The sequence below is a fragment of the Mastigoproctus giganteus genome, chromosome 5, assembly GCF_048544385.1.
Source record: "Mastigoproctus giganteus isolate SK-2022 chromosome 5, ASM4854438v1, whole genome shotgun sequence".
NCBI lineage: Eukaryota > Metazoa > Arthropoda > Arachnida > Uropygi > Thelyphonidae > Mastigoproctus > Mastigoproctus giganteus.
Window position 1 is genome coordinate 162,831,729 of NC_143579.1, and position 22,221 is coordinate 162,853,949.

The 22,221-nt window shown below is 38.6% G+C and overlaps 1 protein-coding gene across 1 annotated transcript in view; it reads right to left on the bottom strand.

The window, feature by feature from the left end:
- CycJ (Cyclin J) overlaps nt 1-22,221 on the bottom strand; it is a 159,711-nt gene that overhangs the window by 54,536 nt on the left and 82,954 nt on the right. The window contains exon 3 of the mRNA XM_090374257.1: nt 11,028-11,312. Within this exon, the coding sequence (XP_090230383.1) occupies nt 11,028-11,312 (285 nt within the window). The remainder of the gene's footprint in view (nt 1-11,027; nt 11,313-22,221) is intronic.

Sequence of the window (22,221 nt, forward strand, 5' to 3'; positions counted from 1 at the left end):
TCAGTCCCAGGTGGCAAATAAAGAGAGCAAACCGTTAATATAAATCCCACCGAAAGGCGAATTGCAACAGCTTCCATGCTAGTTGTAATTAGCAAGGGCTGAACTGGAGTCTGATTGCCGACAAGGATAGCCACTCCTCCATGAGCAGAGCCATCTGCAATTCTATCCTTTCGAAAAATTGTGATGTTGTGCATGGTGGGATCGTCATTTGCCTTTAGATATGTCTCCTGCAAGCAAAAGCAAACTGGCTCGTGCTTTTGCAGGAGGGCCTTGATATCATCAATATTTCGCCGGAATCCACGACAATTCCATTGTAGGAATTTAGCCATTATTTTGGCTTGGTGGGTCTATCAGGCAGCTTCCGAGGTGCTGAGGGCTTACTTTTATCAGTCTTGGGTTTATCTTTTTTGGGGAAGAATGTACGCTGTCCGGTGTCCATTTCTTCCTCCGCAAAGAGTTCCAAGACTGATTCGTCTGATACCTCCTTATTCTCTACATCCATTGTTTCTGGTATTACGGATGACTCTTGCGAACGTTTTTGCACTTTTTTACCACTTGGTTTTGGTAGTGGTGGAGTACTAGGAGGTACGGATATAGGAGTGGCAACTGATTGTGTTTTTTTGGTGGGCTTTTGTGAATTCAATAAATAGCGTGCAATTGGAGTGAATGACTCTTTCGGTGGTATAGTCATCTCAGTTTGTGTACCGATAGTGCACTTTGCAGAAACCTTCTGAGCATATGAAGGTTTCCCGCTATTTATTGGTTGGATACGTTTTCTGGCCTCTGGGTAGGAGATAATCAGCTGTTTTCAGTTTTTGGATTTCTTTTTCATCTTTCCACCGCTGGCATGCTCGAGAGTAGGCGGGGTGCTTTCCTTGGCAATTAATACAGATCTGTTTTGAAGCTGAACATTCCTTGCTCTCGTGGTCTGTAACACCACATCGAGCACAGGCAGGGTTACCACGACAAGATTTTTGTGAGTGGCCGTATTTTTGGAATCTAAAACACAGTGGGTTTGGGATGTAAATCGTCACTGGGCAGTTTAGATAGCCTGCCTTAATGGAACTTGGAGGCCATGGGGTATTGAACGCGAGGATATGAACTCGGGTAGGGATGAGATTCCCATCCTTTCGTATCGATATTCTTTTGACAGCTCTCACTCCTTGGTCTTTCAATTCAGAGCAGATCTCTTCTTCAGAAACATGAAGAAGGTCCCACTCTGATATAACACCACGTGGCTAATTCAGAGTTTTGTGGGTGGTGACGGTGATAGGTATTCCCCCTATGGATGTAGAGTTGAAGAATTTTTCACCTTGTTTTGTGCTGGAAGCTTTAACCAAAAGATCGCCAGAACGCAGTCGTTTAACAGATTTTGGTGAACCTGCCAACCCTTCTAATCCTTTCTGGATAAAGAAGGGTGACATCTTTCCAACTGACTGCTCTCCAATGGAATGGAAAATGAGGAAAAGCGGTGTCACTGATGGTGGTGGTGTATCCTCAGTCCTGGCTCTTTTTGCAGAGGTTTTCTTTGTCATCATCTCGATTAGGTAGGGGCCTTGTTGGGGCCGCAGAAGAAATGGGATTTAAATTACTCATAAGAGTAAAGAGAAAGTGTCTGATGCCTAAGTACCTCACCCACCACGGAGCCCTACGAGGGGATGCCCACTCGTGAACTAGCAGGTACTGCATACACGAATGGGACACTGAGTTCGCTTAGGAGCACCATACCCGTGTTACCAATAAGTCTTTATCCCGTCCCAAGACCATAGGGAGGGAGACTTATTGGAACGCAGTTGACCCTAGCAGTAAAAAAAACACCCGCTGATTGATCCAAGTCGGCCCGGTCCGGGACCTCCCGTCTTGTCAAAGCAGGGGCCAAAGTGGTGTATTAAGGCTGGGCCCCTCAACCACCAGGATCTCCCTTTCCAAAATCCACGGGTCACGGCGCACGGCTGCACACGCCAGATTCCAAAGATGTAACCCTGGAACCAAGGTATGCGCGTTAGATCCCAGTGATGCTAATCTGGGAAACCAGCAGCATCACTGGGAGGTCCCCTCACCACGTACAGGTGCCCACGTCGAGGGGTTGGAGTTGGGAATTCTGTTGGTTGGTTGGTTGATTGATATGTTGTTTAGTGGCACAAGGGCTGCTAAGGCCATATTGTGCTTGTTTGTTTGTTTGTTTCGGGATTTATTGGGCGCATCAGCAACTATGGCCATAGTGCGCCATACATATGGTAACTATGCATGCCATTTCTTCTCAAATAGAGAAAAATGGAAAAAAGGAACAAGAAAGTAATTTTTTTTTTTTTTTTTCCCTAAAGGTGATATACTTTAATCATCTTGAGAAAGTTATAAATGCTTGAGACATTTGTTTCATTGTTTAAAAGTGAGGTAAGTGTAGGATCTTTTGTTGTGGCTGAAGTGCAAAGTTTCTGGCATTCTCTTGTATATTTTGTGCATTCGACCAGAATGTGTTTCACTGAGAGCATTGTGTTACAGTGATGACATTGAGGGGGTATCTCTCCTCTTAAAAGATAACCACGTGTAATATTTGTGTGTCCTATTCGCAGACGAGCCAAAATTACCTCCTGATGTCGGATTGAACTGAAACTGGAAGGCCATCGCTCAAGGTTTGGTTTGATACATCTAAGTTTATTGTTAGGTTGATTTTCCCATGATAACTGCCATTGGCACATGCATTTTTCCTGGATTATTGGTCGATAGTCCTGATGAGGCACTTTCCACTTTTTCTCGGGTGGTAGGTCGGCTAATTTGGCAGCATCGTCCGCTAGTTCATTTCCAGGAATTCCCATATGTCCAGGGACCCAGCTGAAGTGTATGTTTTTCCCAAGTTCTGATAAGGTATGTAGAGAGCTGACTATTCTTTTCACAACTGGGTGGGTGATGTTCATGGTGTTTTTTAGTGCTTGAAGTGCACTTAAAGAATCAGTTTGATTTGATTTGATTTGATTTGGTTTTTTATGGCGCATTGGCAGCTAAGGCCATAATGCGCCAAGTAAAGAATCAGTGAAAATTATGCTGTTGCTAATATCAGAAGACTGAATATGATTCAGTGCAACCTGAATTGCTATTAGTTCGGCGGAAAATATACTGAAATCACGTGATAACTGATAAGCTAATGTGATGTTTTGAAAAACTACGGCGATTCCAACGTGGACATCATTCTTTGATCCATCCGTATGTACTATGGAAAAGCTGGGAAACTGGTCCACTACTGCATGGTATAGTTGCAAGAAGTTTTCCCTATGCAATGTAGATTTATTCCATTCATACAGATGTAAGTCACATGAGGGTGGAATGATATTCCAAGGAGCAAGAGAGGATGGGAGGTTATGTGCCACATTGTCTAAGGTTAAATTTAGTTCTTCTAAGAGGAGTTTTATTCTCATACCCAAAGGACGATTAGAATTAGGGCAGTTTTGGTATAACCTGGTGTGCTGTGATGAGAAAAGTATCTGCCAGTTTGGATGTTCTGGCATAGACCTAATTTTATAGGCGTATCGTAGTATCAGTTGTTGTCGCCTGATCGAGAGAGGAGGTTCGTGTGCTTCAGCATATAATCTATGTATTGGAGACGTGCGATATGCTCCTAATGCAATGCATATTCCACTATGATGGATAGGGTCAAGCCAGTGAAGGGCACTAGGTCTTGCTGAACTATACACTGGTGCTCCGTAATCAAGTTTCGATCTTATTAATGCTCTATATAACCGTAATAAAGTAAGGCGATCTGCTCCCCAATTAGTTGCAGAGAGAGAACCCAGATGATATTTAGTTTTTGTTGACATGATGTTCTTAGTCTTTTGATATGCTCAACGAAAGTGAGTTTATTGTCTAAAGTGATTCCTAAGAACCGTATGCTGGGATGAACTGCTATTTGTTGGCGATTCAGTTGTAGCTCCGGATTTGGATGGAGTTTGCGTTGGCGGCAAAAATGGATGCAAAAGGTTTTTTCCAGACAAAGTTGAAAACCATTAGTCTGAGCCCATGAACAGATCTTAGTTATTGCCCCTTGCCTGTCTCTCAATAGTATTCATGTTTTTCGCATGACACCAAATACTAAGGTCGTCTACAAACAGTGCTTTATCAATAGTGTTTGGAATTTGTCCGGCAATGGTGTTTATTGTAATTATAAAGAGTGAAGCACTGAGTACAGAGCCTTGAGGAACTCCTTCTTGTGAAAAATCTTGGGACAGTGAGGTTTTGAATCGAACCTGGAATGTACGCTTGCATAGGAAATTCTGTATGAAAATCGGGAGGTGAGCCCGAAGTCCATGGCGATGTAATTCACGGAGTATTCCATACTTCCACGTGGAATCATAGGCCTTACTGATATCAAAGCAGACTAACACATGGTGCTCCGATCTGAGGAATGCATTACGGATGGAATTCTCTAGTCTGACTAGTATATCTAGTGTAGATCTGTTTTGTCGGACACCGTATTGTGCAGAATGTAGCAGATTGAGATTTTCAAGGTACCAGATCAGTCGGCGGTTCACCATCTTTTCGAGAATTTTGCAAATGCAACTGGTCAAGGCGATTGGTCTATAATGAGTGGGATTTGTAGGGTCTTTACCTGGTTTAGGGAAGGCAAGGACCGTAGCGTGATGCCATTGATTAGGGAATTTATCTTCCAGGAAGAGTCTGTTAAATAGATGAAGTAACTGTAATGATTCGGTACTTAATTTGAATCATGGAATAGTGAATGTTATCTGGTCCTACAGCACTGCGTCTAGATGTTGACAAAGCTCTATGTAATTCGTGAATGGTAAAAGGTAAGGTGTATTGTTCATCTCCTTTTGAAGAGAAGTTTAACTTTTGTTTTTCTAAACTTGTTTTTAATCTTCTGAAGGTCGGTGTATAACTTTCTATTGCTGATGTTTTTGCAAAGGTTTCACCTAGTATATTGGCAATTCCAGCAGGATCATTTACATTCTGCCCTCTCCATTCCATGATGGGTATCGGTTTATATTTGCCACTCATTTTTCTGATTGCTTTCCAAATTTTATGTGTAGGCGTTGCTTGATTAATAGTCGAAGTGAAGCGGATCCAAGCAGCCTTTTTATTGCAACGTCTAACATATATCGCTTTTATTCTAGCGCACTTATATTGAATGAGATTGGTTGTAGTTGGACTCCGGCGAAAAGAATTCCAAGCTTTGCTTTGCACTTTTTTAGCCACAAGGCATTCATCACTCCACCAGGTTTTTGGATGAATCGGTAATTTTGATGAGGATTTCGGTATGGTTTGTTCTGCTGCATGTAATATCATTTTGGTGACATAGTCAACTGCTTCGTCAGTTGTGGAATTTTGGATTATTTCAGGATCAAGCATGGTTAATTTTTTATACGACTTCCAATCTGCTTTATCAGTAAGCCAATGCGGAATTTTAGTAGGATGATGAGGGGGCTTATTAAGTAATTCAATTATTATGGGGAAATGATCGCTATGTAGCGGATCGTTGTTTACCGTCCACTTTAGAATAGGATATAAGGTTGCTGAACAGATAAGCAAATCTATTGCAGTGCTTGTTCCTGAAGGAAGGTGAACCGTCATTTAGAAGAAGGAGGTTGTTATTGTCTAGACACTGTTCAATTAGTTTTCCTCTTTGGTCGATGTTGTTGTTACCCCATAGAGTGTGATGACCATTTAAGTCTCCCAGAATGAGGAAAGGTGTTGGGAGATGAGCTATAAGATTGTTGAGATCATTTTGTTGGAAGGTATAGCTTGGTGGGATGTATAAGGAGCAGATTGTCATATGGATGTCAGCAGCTATACGGACTGCTATTGCCTCGAGGTGAGAGTTGAGTGAGACCTGTTTGGTAGGAATATGTCGGTTTGTTAAAATAGCTACACCACCATGTGCGATATCCTGATTGGTTCTGTCTTTTCTAATAATGTTATAATGAGACAGTTTTGGTGTATTTTGGGGTTTTAAATAAGTTTCTTGAAGGCAGATACATATTGGTGAGTATTTAGAGGAAAGATCGTATAGGTCATCGATATTGGCGCGGAATCCACGACAGTTCCATTGTATTATTGTGTTCATTGTTTATCTCTTATTAGACTTTCTGAGCATTTTCGGGTTGCTGAGGTTTTTTGTTTTTCACCTTTGTTTTTATCTTTTTTTAGGAAGGAAGGCCTTTCGGTGTCCATGTCTTCTTCAACAAAAATTTCAACAAAAGCAGGGTCATCTGCTGATTTTTCTTTAGTGTCCATTTGTTGTTGGTGACTAGAAGTTAGGATATGTTTTTCTTTAAATCCTTCATCCTGAGTGTGTATGTTTTCTTGTGGTATGGTAATTGGTGTATTGACTGCTTGGGTTTGAGTTGCACTGTACAAAGATTTTACGTAATTCGAGAAAGACTCTTTTGGAGGTACTGTTATTTCAGTTTGCATTCCGGTTGATTGGAATTTTTTGGTGGCTTGGGCATACGTAGGTCTGTTTGCATGAGTTGGTGGTGAGATGATTCTTTTTTGCTTCTTGGTAAGAAACATTATGCTCAGTTTTATATTTCTGGATAAGTTTCTCACTTTTCCAGCGCTCACATATTCTAGCATAAGCGGGATGATCTTTTTTGCAATTTGGACATACTGATTGGGGAGCATTACAGTTTTCGCAATCATGTTCGATTGAACCGCACTTTGTGCAAATAGGGGTTCCCCGGCAAGCTGTTTGGGAATGCCCATACTTCTGGCATCGGAAACACCGTAGCGGGTTTGGGACATATGGTCTGACATTACATAGCAGATATCCGGCCTTAATGGATGATGGACGATTCGGTGTATTAAAGGTCAAGATCAGGTTGCGGGTAGGGATCAGATTGCCATCTTTTCTGGTGGAGATTCTCTTGACATGAATAACTCCTTCTTTCAGTTCTTCTAGCATTTCTTCTTCAGATACATCTAGTAAGTCCCAGTCTGAGATCACTCCTTTAGAGGTGTTTAGTGATCTGTGGGGCGTTACAGTTACTGGGAGTCCTGCAAAGAAATTAGTTTTCAGTAGTCGTTCAGAATGTTTGGCATTAGATGTCTCAATGAGAATATCTCCTGATCTGAGTCTTTTTACAGATTTCGGAGATTCTGCTCTACTTTCCAATTCCTTTTGAACTCTAAATGGAGAAAGTTTGCCAACTGCATTCTCTCCAGTTGAATGGATGATCAGATAGGTTGGAATTGGATAGGTCTCTGGCTCAGTTTTTTGGCGCTTTGCAGTTCCTGCTGTGGAACTGTCTTTCTTTTTGGGTATCTGGGTTGCGTCTGGCAGCCCAGATAAGTCTGAATTTGATTTACTCATTATATGCTCTTTTTGGCCCCGGGAGATTGTCTTTTTCTCCCAGGTTACCAGCCCCATCATGTGGAGGCAAGAGCGGTGCCACCTAGTGACCCAAGCGAAGAAAAGGGTTAGTATTAACTAAAAATAAAAGAGAGATTAAAGAAAGGTGGCTTTCCTTTCTAGGTTTAGTATTTGAATATATCTACTTAATTATAATATTCAGGAGTTATCGGACTTTCGAAACTCAGGAGAAACGTATTTACAGTTAAGCGTACTAGATAATCACTCTGGAAAGGCGCTGTGGTCACTAATATCGCTTGGCACTCGGGGCCGCCATATTGTGCCCGATTCTATTCAGTAGTGCAATTACCAATTAAAAGCTGTAAAATAATCCCATCTGCTTTAAGAAATAAAAGAACTTGGCTAGATTTGCACTGTCTCCAATCAGATGGGGTAATGTCAAAGGTTCTTGCAGATGTCAAAGCGATTTGCAAATTGTGTTTCGATAATTATAATAATTGAAATTTATTAGAATATGCCTCACCGTAAGTGTAGTGTGACAAAATGTACAAATAGACGGATCTTCCCCTTGAGTAGATAAATATGGGTTAAATACGTATGCCCAATACGCATCCTAGCCAGGATCACCTCCTCTTGCCTATTTGATCGCATGCTTGATGGCCACAACTTAGGTTCCTGTTTAAATTGAAGCAGTTTATTGCCGCACTGAGCCTGCCAGATTTGCAGCCATTGCTCTTCACACGTTTTTTATGACTGATTTGTAGTCTGTATATGGCACTTGGTAGTTAGGAGATCTTGCAGTGATTGGATGTTTAGCGGCTTGATCTGCATATTAATTTCCTTTGATGCCTAAATGACCTGGTATCCAAGTGACTGATTGGTTTACAGCTTGTAACGCAATATCTGTGATCTAATTTGCTTCAAGACGGGGTGGATTGGCTTGGATGGATTTTTCAATGACTTTATTGCACTCAGAGAATCAGAGTAGATCATAATTTGCTTCCTCTACAGATTAATCATGTGATCCAGAGCTATTTTAATTGCCCACAGTTCAGAAGAATAGACTGCATTCCTTTGGAAGGGACACAGAAGTAGAAAAGATAGAAGAAACTGCCACTGCGCCCACTGTCGTACTTGTTTTTGAGCCATCGGTATATATTTGAAAACACCAAGATTTTCTGCTACATGTACAGCATGGAGTTTCCTGATGGTAAGGTCTGCTGCTTGCTTTTTCCCTCATTGTTGGAATGAGAAATCGCACACCAGTGTATAATCAGACCACGGAGGGTTGCGAGTGCTCACTTCCTGAAAGACATTACCCATGTCTAGATTCCAACATTGTGTTAACTGTAGCAACCTTATCCCAATAGGCTTGTTTTCATTAGGTTTGTTTTGATAAAATGTGGTTCATTGGGGCTCAATGAACCACAAGGGAAGACTATTTTACTCATTTTTAGGGAAAAAAGCACAATTACAAAACGAGGAGGCACACTTGATACACATAAACAAAGCTGCGCGCGTATAGCAACTGAATAAACACCGTAAAGGCAGAGATACGCTATTAACACCTCACATTTTACTAAAGCACATTTCTAAGGGTTACTACCACAAAACAATAAAAACAATTTTCAGTTGCGTTTCTGCTAGTGGAATCTGTTATAAACTGGTAGTAAACTCTATCTAATTGCATTTGCAATTATACCGATAGCTGGAATTGTGTTGGTTTTTACGTTATTATGGTGAAATGTGTTTCCCCTTCACTGATATAAAAAACGTAAATACATTTTCAGAATCTTCTCTTCATTCCTATCGTGTTGCGTTTGGTTGGGGTGATTCTGCGTTCGACTGCCATTTCTTGTAAACACAAAGGCGAATCGTGCATAAGCAAATTCGGTTCGTGTTATATAAGATATCGTTCCCTCATTTATAAATCGTGTATGATCGAATTCGTGTAGCGTAAACACATGTTATACGAGGACTGACTGTACTGGCAACCAACCAAATGTTTTTATCTTTAATAGCCACTCAGAATGTTTGGTGGTGGCTGTTTCAACCAGGAAGTCTCCTGATTGTTGTCTTCACCATTTTTGGTGATCCTGCAATAGATTTTAAATATTTTTGGATCATAAATGGTGATAGCTTGCCCACAGGCTGAGTAGACAGAGTGTATCAGCAGAAAGTTAGAGAGGTTATGACACTCTTTTAGGTTGGTTTGAGTCATTTTCATTGGACATTTTTGACCTTGAGCTTAATGGCTCTAAAGGAAGAAAATTATTTAAGTCCATCTTTGCTCCTTTTAGCCCCGGGAGAGTAACTTTCTTCTCCCAGGTTACCGGCCCCAAGCGATTGACCAAGTCGCTCAGTGACCAAGCGATTGAGGAAGTTAGTTGGGTTAGTATGGATTAATTAAATATATATGTATAAGAAAAGGTGAATTTCCTTCTTGGATTCTTACTTGAAAGCTTTTAAGTAAAGAATCATTTGAGTAAAACAGGAAGAAAAGACTAAAATAAATAACTTATTCACTGAGTAAGAGCACTCTGTATATATGGCACAAAAAAACCACTTGGCACTCAGGGCCCAAAAAGCAGAAAAGTTCATTAATATCTGCCTCCTCTCCAATGATATGATGTAATTAGATAGTATGAATCAGAGCTGTAATACTCAATATGTTCTACGTTGATAATAATATTAGTAAATTAATAAGAGGAGTTTACCTCAATATAGTACGTAGAACACTTCCGTGTGATACCCTCCAGAAATTAAAACGGAAAAAACGAAAAAAAAATCGACAAATTACCGGTACATTAAAATAAAATATAAATAATTAAATAATCAATTTAACACAATTTAAAATCAATTTAAAACAATTAAAATTTAAATTAACGCAATTTAAAAGAATCTAACGAAAATATTCAAAACGATTTTCCTTCCTGAAGCTGACAATGCTTTTCGACCGACTGTCGTGATCACGACAGGAATGAAAATTCCTGTGATCACGACAGGAATGAATATTTTACTTTAATGTACCGGTAATTTGTCGATTTTTTCGTTTTAATTTCTGGAGGGTATCACACGGAAGTGTTCTACGTACTATATTGAGGTAAACTCCTCTTATTAATTTACTACTGATATGATGTAATGTAATGTCAATGGTTCTTGAAGATTAGTCAGATTTTGAAGTATTGAAGTTTGATGTTGTTGATAGTGAGGACAGTCAATCAATGTTTAACTGTTAGATGTTCTGAGCAGTATGGGCACTGAGGAGGATCATCGACCATGAGCCAGATGGAGGTGAGTCAGATGGTTATGGCCTATTCTTATTCGTGCAAGTACCACTTCTTCCCGCCAGCCACACTGTCTGATTGCTCGAGTGCCAGAACTTTGGATCTTGTTTCAACTGGAAAAGCTAGGTTATGCCATAGCTCTGTCCACTGTGCATGGCATGCTTGCAGGAATATGTTTTACTGATATTTTACTATAATGAAAATTCCATTCCTGGGGAAAAAAATGAAGCTATCTGCTTTTAAATCACATGGTAGCACAGCTAAACCAGTGCCACTGCAGTCTACTTGATTAAGAAGTGATAAAAATAAACATTTTAATCTTAAACATTAAAATGTCATTCATTACCATAATTAAAATTGAACTCTCAGCATCAAAACATTCAGGAAATTAAATACAAAACTAAGTTGAAGATACTAACCTTTCAGAGAGACAGTCATAAAATATAAAATATAATCTTTAGCATATTCCTGAGCTTTACTAAAACTTTCAGAATGGCCATGGGAATCCCATTCTTCTGAGGTAACAATATCTTGACAAAAATAATCAATAAAATGAGCTACTGTTGGCACTGATACTTTCCATTTGAAGTAGTCAAGAACAGTTAATTCTACATGCAGAAAATCTGATAATTTATATTTATTGCCAGTTAATCTATTAAGTTCACTTGCTTTAGGAATAAGGCAGTCCTTTTCTTCAGACTTGGCTGAAATAATCAATTGAAAAATTGTCTAAGATAGAATGTAGTTAAAATATTTAAGTATGTAAGCAGATCTAGGATATTTATAAACCAATTAAAATAATTTATATCACTAGTTCTTCCTTAATTTTATATCCCTGTAGACAGCTTTTTTATTCATTTTTTGGGGGACTGGAAATTAATTCTCTGGTATTACATCTTGATTGGTCACCTAGAAATTCCTCTCAAATGTTTGAGGTATTACAGCAGAGTAGCTTTGGGTGACAGGAATTCCAGCAAATGTTACTGATATGAAATTAAATCACAACAAGGGCTACTGATGGCAAGCTGTGTCTGTTCAAGCTTTATTTAATATATATATATATTATAGCTATTGAGTTATATGCACATGTATAGGACAGCACACAACTCAACAGCTATAATAGAAACACATCACACCATATGAAGTGGCACATTATGACCCATGTAGCCCATGTGCCACTAAACTTCAATATAAACAAAGAAACAAAGAGCAGACTCCATCACATCCCATTCTTTTCCAGATATACGCTCATCTTGTGAAGCTCAAAAGCAAAAGAAGGAAAGTGAATTTCTGTTGGATTCCAGGACATGCAGGCATTGATGGTAATGAAAGTGCCGATTGAGCAGCAAAAAATCCTACAGATACAAACCTAGGGCTTTACATCTTTTGGTTACGGACCTACTCGGGATTTAGTACTCTGGTTCCAACTCATGTTCTTCCACCTACAGAAGAACAGGAGATTGAATATCACATACCAATTCGGAGAGGGGGTGAGGGGTACGAATTCGGAATACGGCACGAATGTGTTGAATAAGTTAATTACGTACATTTCCTTGAAGTAGTTTGAATGCTAAACTCTGCCAACTACACAAAGTAATTGAATATACAAATATGTTGTGGCTGAAAAATCGTATTGGTTTTAAATAAGTAAATATATTTTCAATATTGGAGTTATCGCCCATGATTTGTGATAAAGTCAGTGAATCTTGAATATTCAAAGGGAGGTGGGAGGCTGTTTGTTGCACCATGTGGTATTGTGGACATTCTATAAGGAAATGTTTTACAGGGAGTTGACAGGAACAGTGGAGACATTCTGGAGAATTACCTTTCTTGAGCAAGGTAGGAAGTGTAAGTGTGTGAGATGTGTGTCCAATGCACAGTACTGTTAGAATGACTTCGTGTCGATTCACACGGAGAGTAATTCCATGGCTCAAGTTTGTTTCGAATAAAACAGTTTTTTTGGTTCATTTTGCCAGATTTGTGGCCACCGAGTGTTGAGAATCTGTTCTATGATATGTCTGTAATCGATTTGTATTTGTAGGATTTTTTTTGCTGCTCAATCAGCACTTTCATTACCGTCAATGCCTGCATGTTCTGGGATCCAACAGAAATTTACTTGCCTTCTTTTGCTTTTGAGCTTCACACGATGAGATTGTATCTGGTGAAGAATGGGATGTGATGGAGTCTGCTGTTTGTTTATTTGTATTTAAGTTTAGTGGCACATGGGCTACGTGGGTCATAATGTGCCACGTTCATATGGTGTGATGCATTTCTAAGGTGTTTACTATGGATTTAAATTGTTCCTTTTAACTGATTCATACGTCATTGGATTAGTACATTTTCGCTTCAAAAGTAAGTACATTTTCAACATTTACATCCCTACGTAACATTTTTTTGGAAATAACGTTCATTCAGAATGTTTCTGTTGTATAAATGTACATAGTCTCTGATTTACGTTGTTTCAATATAGCAGTTTAATTTTCCAAGTTTAAATTCTAAATTTAAGAACTTTTCTTTTCCCTTGTCAAATAGTATTGGAAAGAACAAATTCTCTTGCTTGTTTTTGAACATGCCTGAGTATCCTATCTGCAGCATAACACAAAAGTCCTGGACAGCATACATTCTTTTTCAAATAGTACAACTTGGTTGAAATCGATGAATTGAAGGGGGGTAACAGTGACTTTCAAAGACTTCTCCAACAGACCTTGCAACAGCTGCTCATGAGAGATGCCAAGGACTCTCCATCTGTTCAGCAATTGTAGAGGTGACATTAAGAAGTGTAGATGATATTAAGATAATACTATTAAGAACTTAAAATATTGGGGTAGCACAGGAGGAAGTAAAATGAGCTAAGTAGTTTCGACAAAATATATGCCCAGATTGCATTTCATGGCATTCAGAAACTTGCTGTTTCTGAAATTTAGTTAGAGATAGTGATGCTGGAATTACACAATGCTAAGCTCACCATTGGGAATCTGATTGAGTTGAGGAAATGGAGACAAGTTCAGTGAAAGAGTGTGTGATCTTTTGAGCTATGAACATATCAAGAGAATAAGCAAAATTCTTCCCAGACTTCTACCCTTGGCTTCTTAAAATTCAAATAATTTAGTTCGATTTACAATGTGTAAATAATAAATTGTTTACATATACAGTATAATATATACATTACTTTTAGCAAATGATGCAAGGAAGTAAGCATCAGCAAATATTTCTGGTTCTCCCTTGAATTTATTCAAAACGACCCACTGGCTGAAGGCAAATTTCTGCACATCTATCCTGCAACCATCCCTTCCTTGATTGTTCTACTACTGGTTATTAACATCTGACTATGGCAGAAAGATGCATAGGATGATGATTATAAATTTGCAGGGGGACACAAACCTACAGTAAGTACAAGATAGTCTATCAAGTCACCAAGGGGCTTAAGCATGCTAAGGAAGATTGTAAGAAATCTTTGGCTAAGAATGAAAAGAAAAGCAGACTTCTTAACTTAAATTAACACTAGAAGGAAAGGGATGAACCATATTAGCCCATTATATATGGGTTTCACAACTATCAGTGATCCTGTTCAGATTGCATACATAATGAATAAATATTTTACATTTACGTTCACACGAGAAAAGTTTTTAAGGATGGGAATTTTTATTTAAGACAACTTTGCCAAACCCACTACCTAGGCCGAAGCCTATCCGTGGTTATGGTCAAAGAATTAACTAATTACAGAGCTTCCAAGTTCAATTTTGGTTAATATAAAAATGTTAACATAACACAACATATAAATTAAACAAATAACTGTTTCAACCACTTAGCTTCTTCTAAGTAAAATCAGATCTTAAAGATTTTACTTCAATCAGTCTTAGTGAGAAGAGTTACCTCTACTACCTACTTGAATTGCAGTACATCTTCTAAAAACTGCTGCAGCATAATCATTAAAATAAATAGTCGTCTGTCCGTGAACATGATCCAAGGTCTCTCCCTCGACAGAGGGCCTACAGACAACTCCAAATTCAATCTTAAATCAAGATATTGATTGCAAACTAACATAACATGTTCTGCAGTCTCATCTTCACAATAACTGCAGATCCAAGAGTTCAAACTGGTGATACCTATAAGATAGATCATGGTCTGTTATTAAAAAGGTAGCATTCAACCCACACTGCAAGCATGTTCTTTTTATATCCACATTTGGAAAGAACATATAGGTTTGCCTACCTTTTTCAGATTCTTCCCAGTTTATTTGCAGAGCTCCTCACATATTCATTCATTTTTTTTCCTCTTGCTTTATATTAACTCTTTATATCAACCAATGTCAAATACCTTTAAATTCTTTGTTTATTGTTATTAGCATAAAAAAATACAAAAAAATACAAAAAAAAAAAACTTTCCACCATGCGAAATATGGATCCAAACGCAGAGCGTAATCAATCACAGCCGTTTTTCCGTTGTTTCCTAGTATTTAGGTAGGTAGGTGCGGTAGTATACAGTTGCTTTAATGTGTACGTTCTGTATTACAATTGCAAGGGCAGTTTATACACAAGCTGTGCAGTAAAAGTGACCTGACCCAAATATTGTCTTGTCTGCCGGATATAAACGTACCTACAATATTTTTGACTTTTAATGTGTAAAATTTCTTTAAATTTTTTACTTTTTTCACGGAACCCTTAATTTTACCTCATGGAACACCATTTGGGAAATGCTGCTCTAGAGTTTACATAAGTAAAGATGCTTTTCTTTGAATATTTTGCCAAGGATTTCTTATCTGCCTTTGCTTGCGTAACGTCCTTTGTGACTTGATTACATACAGGCTATCTCATAGGCATCTGTGTCTGCTCATAATTTATATGCATCCCATGCATTTTCTTCTCTGCTACGATTCTCATTTGTTCATCTGACATCCGTTTAGGCCTAAAACTTGAACAGTATTTCTTAGTTGGTATGAAAAGCCTAGTAGCTTCCAAGATTAATTCCTTGAATGCTTCAATTTAGAATTTGCTGTTGGTAACATCATCAGTTGGTCCCAGTGTATAGAATTTAGAAACTGTCTGAGACCACTTTATGAAAGTAAAAACTTTTCCCATTATCCCTGATGGTAGTTACATCTCTTTGAGTAAATTGCAGAGTAGTGCAATGTGATGATTGCTACCTAGTGGTTCTTTCCTCTGCAGATTCTTAATACATGAATAATCACCGCTGATGATTAGATCAAGAGTATTACTCCTAGTTGTGTCGTGAACATGCTGCTGCTATAGAAACAGTCATCCAATAAATCCACAAAAGTCTTGCTTGTATGTGAATAACTACAAGTTCCAGTCAATATCTGGAAAGTTAAAATCTCCCATTATACAATATTCTGATTTAATAGCCCTACTCTGTTGCTCCGTACAGCTGTTCGTTGTACACATCAGAATCATTAGGCTAATAACAAACTCCTACTCTCGTTTTTGCTTTCATAGTGCTTAAGCAACCAAATTGACTCAACTTTGTGCTGGCCACCCTTGTTAACTAGATGTACTGCCTTAGATTTTATATTTCCTAACCAACAGTATAATGCCTCCTCCCTTTCTATCCTGTCTGCATTCCTTATAGCTGTGTGATATCACATCTCTGATATCCCAACAATATCTGCCTTTGATATCTCCATAAGCACCTCAAATTCATCAAATTTATATACTATCCTGGCATTGGTATACATGCACCTATTCTTACTCTTAGTTATCCTAACACCGTCCATGTATTTACATGTTCCATGATAACTCCCAGCCATCCTGGAAATTTCCAGGCTGTTGCTCATTCCAGTAGATAAGCAATGCAAGAATCACTTTTACCTCTGCCTCTGGCTACTGTTAGTCTGTGAATCCCCCCCCCAAGCAACAGTTTACTGACCCACCTAACAGTTCCTCAATAGCATCAGCAAATAATCATGCACCCTTTTTATTTAAGTGTATCCCATCCATGTAGAAACAATATCTTTCCTGTTAACAAGCAGAGACCACTCTGAGAAAAATTGTATCCCATGAGCCTTGCATAATCTACCCAGGGCCAAATTGATTGACAAGGCTCTCATCATATACTCCCTCCTATCGTGTCTGGGCAGAATTACAGACACGTTCAAATTTAATCCTATCTCGCAAATTTTTTTTTTTTTTTTAACAGAGTTGAGCAGCTGATTGATGCCCCCCTCCCCCATTTTAATTCCTTCAAGGGCATCTATCTACCCTACTCTTCAAACTCTCAAAGACACCCATCAGAACACTTAGTTGGTGCCTAATTTTTTGACACCCTGTGCACCTAGCACACACAAAGACATTATCCTTGGCTTGGTCATGTCCTGTTCTAGAAAATCCACAAACATTTCACAAGTTGCACATTATTTTAGGCTGTGATGTGTTGGAGAATTGTCCGCTTCAGTTTTCATCTAAGCCACAGCACTGCCACTACTTTATGCACGTGGTGCCTACGTGGGCAGGAGCAGCAGTGCATAGCACACGCTTCTTGATTAGACCGGGGTTCGAGCCCGTGACCACCAAATACGGAGGATTCGGAAGGGTCAGGGAATGATCACCGCATATTCCTGGGGCAATATGGCCTTAGTTGCTAATTCTCCAAATAGCAAAACAAAAAAAAAAAATAATAATAAAAAACTTTATGTATGTTGCTTTGCTGCTCTAGTTTGGGGCATGATTTCCGTTTAAATGAGATGTAATTAATTAATGTTCTGGGTCTTCTTCATTTCATTTTAATTATGTGTGAAATGAATTTTGTGAAAACATTGCTCTGTCATTAGATATTAGTTTTGAACCATACACTAAAGTCTGTTGCTTATGTTTACTTCCTTAGAGGATGTTGTTGTAAGTTTTACGACGCAACGGCAGCTAAAGGCCATTATGCACCAAACAATGGTAGGAGTTGTTGTTGTTGGTGTAGAGGTTTTTCGGCACAAGGGCAACTGAGGCCAAAATGTGCCTATTCAAATATTTGGAATGGTACCGGAGTTTGCCTTATTTGTTATTAGATATATTCATAAAGTCTAATTTGTTTGAGATAAGCAAAAAGCTCATCCAGATTGGCATTGTTTCCCAATAGGTGGGTTAGTGATAAAGGTTCTTGCATTTGTGTCAGAGAAAGGAAGGTAGTATTTCTGGTATGGGAATAATACGAACAATCTAACAGAATATGTCGAACTGTAAGTTGTGATGAACAATGCATGCATATAGGAGGGTCATCGCCCATGAGCAGGAACAAGTGGGTCAGGTGTGTGTGCCCTATGCGCAATCTTGCCAGTACAGTAAAACCCCGCTATTCACGGTAGCTCATTTAATATAAAATGAAACCTAAAAAAAATGTGAATTTTAAGGCGCCGTGAATATTTTCTGCCATAAAAAAGCATGGGCGTGGCTAAAATTATCTTTCCCGGTCAAAACAGTGCTCAATGGGTGGGGGGAGAGGGGTGACAAAATCGCGAGCGTAGATGTTTCTCGCTAATCCTTGTTCAGTATGTGTTATGCACTTGTCATGGAAGGTTTCGTCGTTTGCTTTTAATTAATTTATATGCTTATAAATTGAATAAATTTATCAATTTATAAATTGATATGCTTACAGAAACGATAAATCTACCGTTTTCAGTGTAAAACAGACTTTTCCGAGTGTGTTAACGGAAGAAAGTAACTTTATTGCGGACAAGTTCTTTCTAACCCATACAAAAATATGGCTACAAATAACAAGGGAAATGTGAAAAGATCAAAGAAGCTGATGACATTAGCGAATAAAATTGGGTTATTAGATAAAATTTCTAATGGTGCAAGTGTCTCCTCAGTGGCAAAACATTATAAAATCAATGAGTCAACGGTACGATCGATAAAGAAATCGGAAGAAAAATCCGCCGTAGTGTACGAGAAAACGCACTAATTGCTTCAAAAATTTGCTCTGTAACTCGTGATGTTAAATTAGAAAAAATGGAAAAGGTTTTAAATCTGTGGATAGAAGACCGAACTCAAAATAAAATTCCGTTAAGTTCACTCATCATTCGTGAAAATGCAAAACTCCTTTATCAACACTTTAGCAAAACTGGTGATAGCACTGGCGGGATGTTTTTTTTTTGCTAGCAAGCAAAGGCGCTGGTTTGAAAGATTTGTTTGAAATTTCTAATAAATATTACATTTAATATTAAATTGTTTCTTATTTTCATTTCGATGTAATGCTTGCATCTCACTATGTACATAGTCATATTATTAAGGTACATATAATACACACATAAACAAAATTTTAGACTAGTTTTTCTTATATATTTCATACTTTGGAACGGAACCCCTTTATTACTATGGGAGCCATAACTCAGTATTCGAGTTTTCGGTATGCGCGGCATTTCTCAGGAACGTAACCCCCGCAAATAGCGGGGGTTTACTGTATTACTTCTTCATGCCTGTCTTTCCTCAAGCTCGAGCTCCATATTTGTGGTTCTTGTTTAATTTCAAATAATTTATTGTTTGTCTGTGTCTTCCAAATGTTTAACCATTGGTCCCTACAGATACATCAGATATGTTTTAATAAATCTATATAGGGTACTTCGTAAGATGGAGGTGCATTGCTCTTTGGGTGCTTGGCTGCCTGGTCTGCTGTTTCGTTACCTGTGATTCCAGCATGCCCTGGAATCCAACAGAAACTTACGGTATGATTCAGATTCCTCAAATGACTTAGACGAGACCGGATTTCTTTTACTATGGGATGTGGGGTTGAGAAATTGTTACTTATTGCAGAAAGCGCACTCATGGAGTCTGTATATATTAAACTATTAGTGTTGAGACAGATATTGATATTGTATATAGCTAGGTGGATTGCATAAAATTCTGCAGTATAACTGCTACATTCAGTCGGGAGAGATACAGATACTGTAAATGTGGGAAAGACTGCTGCAGCACCTACGGCATCATCTGATTTTGAGCCATCAGTATATATTAAGCAGCTCTGCGCATTGCTAGCGGCATGTCCGTGCAGTTGCTTGATGTAACAGCTTTCCATGGACTTTTTCCCCATTGTTGGAAATAGGTATCACAGTAAGGTGGGTTTGAGGACCAAGACAGATCAGATATTTTGGTTTCTTTGAGCGTGTTTTCAAAATGAACATTCCAGCAATACATCAAATCTTGTAGTCTAATACCAGTTGGTCTATTTTCAGTGGGTTTATTGTTATAGAATGTTACCCTTTCAGGATTGAAAAGTGGCGGTTGATTCGGATGATCTGGAAGGCTTTTAATCCTGGCTGCATAGGTGGGGAGTAATATTTTCCTTCTGAGGTGGAGTGGTGGTTCGTTTGCCTCTATATAGAAACTTTGGACCGGAGATGTTCGAAAAGCTCCAAGAGCAGTGCGAAGAGCACTGTGCTGTATTGTATTCAGTCTTGTAAGTAGAGTTTTCCTAGCTGAGTCGTATACTATTGAACCATAATCTAGACGGTTGTTGTTGTTGTTGTTGATTAGTTGTTGGCGCATCGGCTTCTGTGGCCATAATGCACCTATCTCAGTTTTGATTCCCTAGTCTGGTTTCTTTCAAATTTTGGATTTAAATAATACCTGACTTTATGAAGAGACGGAGTTCAAATGGATTCATTGACTTGTGGTGATTTTTGTGTTTTAAATCTGATTATATAAGCCTATTGATTTTAGGTAGTGAAAAACTTCTCTTACGTTATTTTCTTCACTTAGAATGTTTTCCAAAACTAGATCATCTTGATTTTTAGTTACAGAACTAAAGGCTATTTTTCTTTCATTCGTAAAGGCTGGACAATCTAGTAGTAAATGTTTTACTGTTTGTTGTACACGGCACTGTCTGCATTGAGGTGGTTCTTCGGATTTAAGTAGATAGGAATGGGTTAGATATGTGTGCTGTGCCCTATTCGTAACCTGGCAAGGGTTACTTCTTTTCGGACATCTCTTTCACTGGATTTCCACTGGTTTAAAACTGGTTTGGTTTGAAAAGGTTTATTATGTGTTTGCTCACTCCATATTCTTTGCCACTGTATTTCGCTGTTCACTTTGATACTATGTCTGTAGTCTGTAAATGGGACTTTGGTGGTTGAAGAAAGGGTGCCGGTTGCCATTTTTGCCGCATGGTCTGCTTGTTCATTTCCTTTAATTCCCATATGTCCAGGAATCCAACAAAAAGTGACGTCTTGTTTTCTTTTAAGAATTTTGTTTAGTGTAACTTGGATTTGTCTTAGAGTTGGATGAAAATTCTTTGTGTCACATTGTATTGCTTGCATCGTACTGAGGGAATCTGAAGATCAGACTATGGGGTAGCTTTTTCTTCCATATTTGGTCTATTGCTAACTTCACTGCTTGCAATTCAGCTGTGAAGATGCTACATTCTGTTGGGAGGACTTGGATTATTGTAGTATCAGAGAAAACTGCTGCCGCGCTTACTTTTGTATCGGTTTTCGATCCATCTGTATAGATTTGTGCATATTGTGGATATTTCTCTAGATATGCAGCATGTAGTTGAAAGCTGCTTCCTGGTAGGGAATGTCTTCCCCAAGATTGAAAGTAGGTATCATAGTTTGGTGATGTTATTTCCCAGGGGGGTTTTGGTGCATTTCGTATAATAGCTAGTTTGTTGAAATCAAGAGACCAAATTGGAAGTAGCTCTTTGATGCGTATGTTTGCTGGTTTGTTAACTGTTGGGTGTATTCTGTACATATTTTCCCATATTGGTGTATATAATGTTTTGAACACAGGATGGTTTGGAAAACACTTTATTTTAGCTGCATAAGATAGAAGGAGTTCTTGTCTTCTGAGGTGAAGTGGTGGTTCATAAGCCTCAGCATAGAGACTTTGAACTGGAGAAGTACGGAATGCTCCCAAGGCTATGCGGAGTGCACTGTGGTGTACAGGGTCTAACCATCTTAATGCACTTGGTTTTGCAGAGCTGTAAACAGGTGCCCCATAATCGATTTTGGATCTTATCAAGCTTCTATATAGATGTAATAAGGTGTACCTGTCTGCTCCCCAATTTGTAGCAGATATGACTCTAAGAATATTTAATTTCTTTAGACAGTTTATCCTAAGGCGCTTTATGTGATCTAAAAAGGTCAGTTTCTTATCTAGGGTTAATCCGAGGAAATTTGTGCTGGATGTTATTGGGATTACTTCTTCTTCTAGCTTTAATTCTGGGTCTGGGTGCAAGTTTCTTTTCCGACAAAAGTGTATTCCTACTGTCTTTTGTTTAGAGATTTTAAAGCCATTGTTTTGAGTCCATACAGTTATTTTATTAATTGCTGTTTGTAATTGACGTTCTATTGTTCGCATGTTTTGCGATTGATAAGAAATGCTAAAATCATCAACATAAAGTGCTGCATCTATAGTATTTGGTACTTGTTTAGCTATTGAGTTGATTTTTATGGCGAACAGGGTAGCACTGAGTACCGATCCCTGTGGTACTCCCTCTTGCTGCACAAAGACTTCCGATAATGTGGTTAATATCTTAACTTGGAAAGTTCGTTGTTGTAAAAAATTTTGGATATACATTGGTAGATGTCCTCTCATTCCAAAGTTAAAAATGTCTCTAAGTATTCCATATCGCCATGCTGTGTCATACGCCTTTTCAATATCGAAAAATATCATT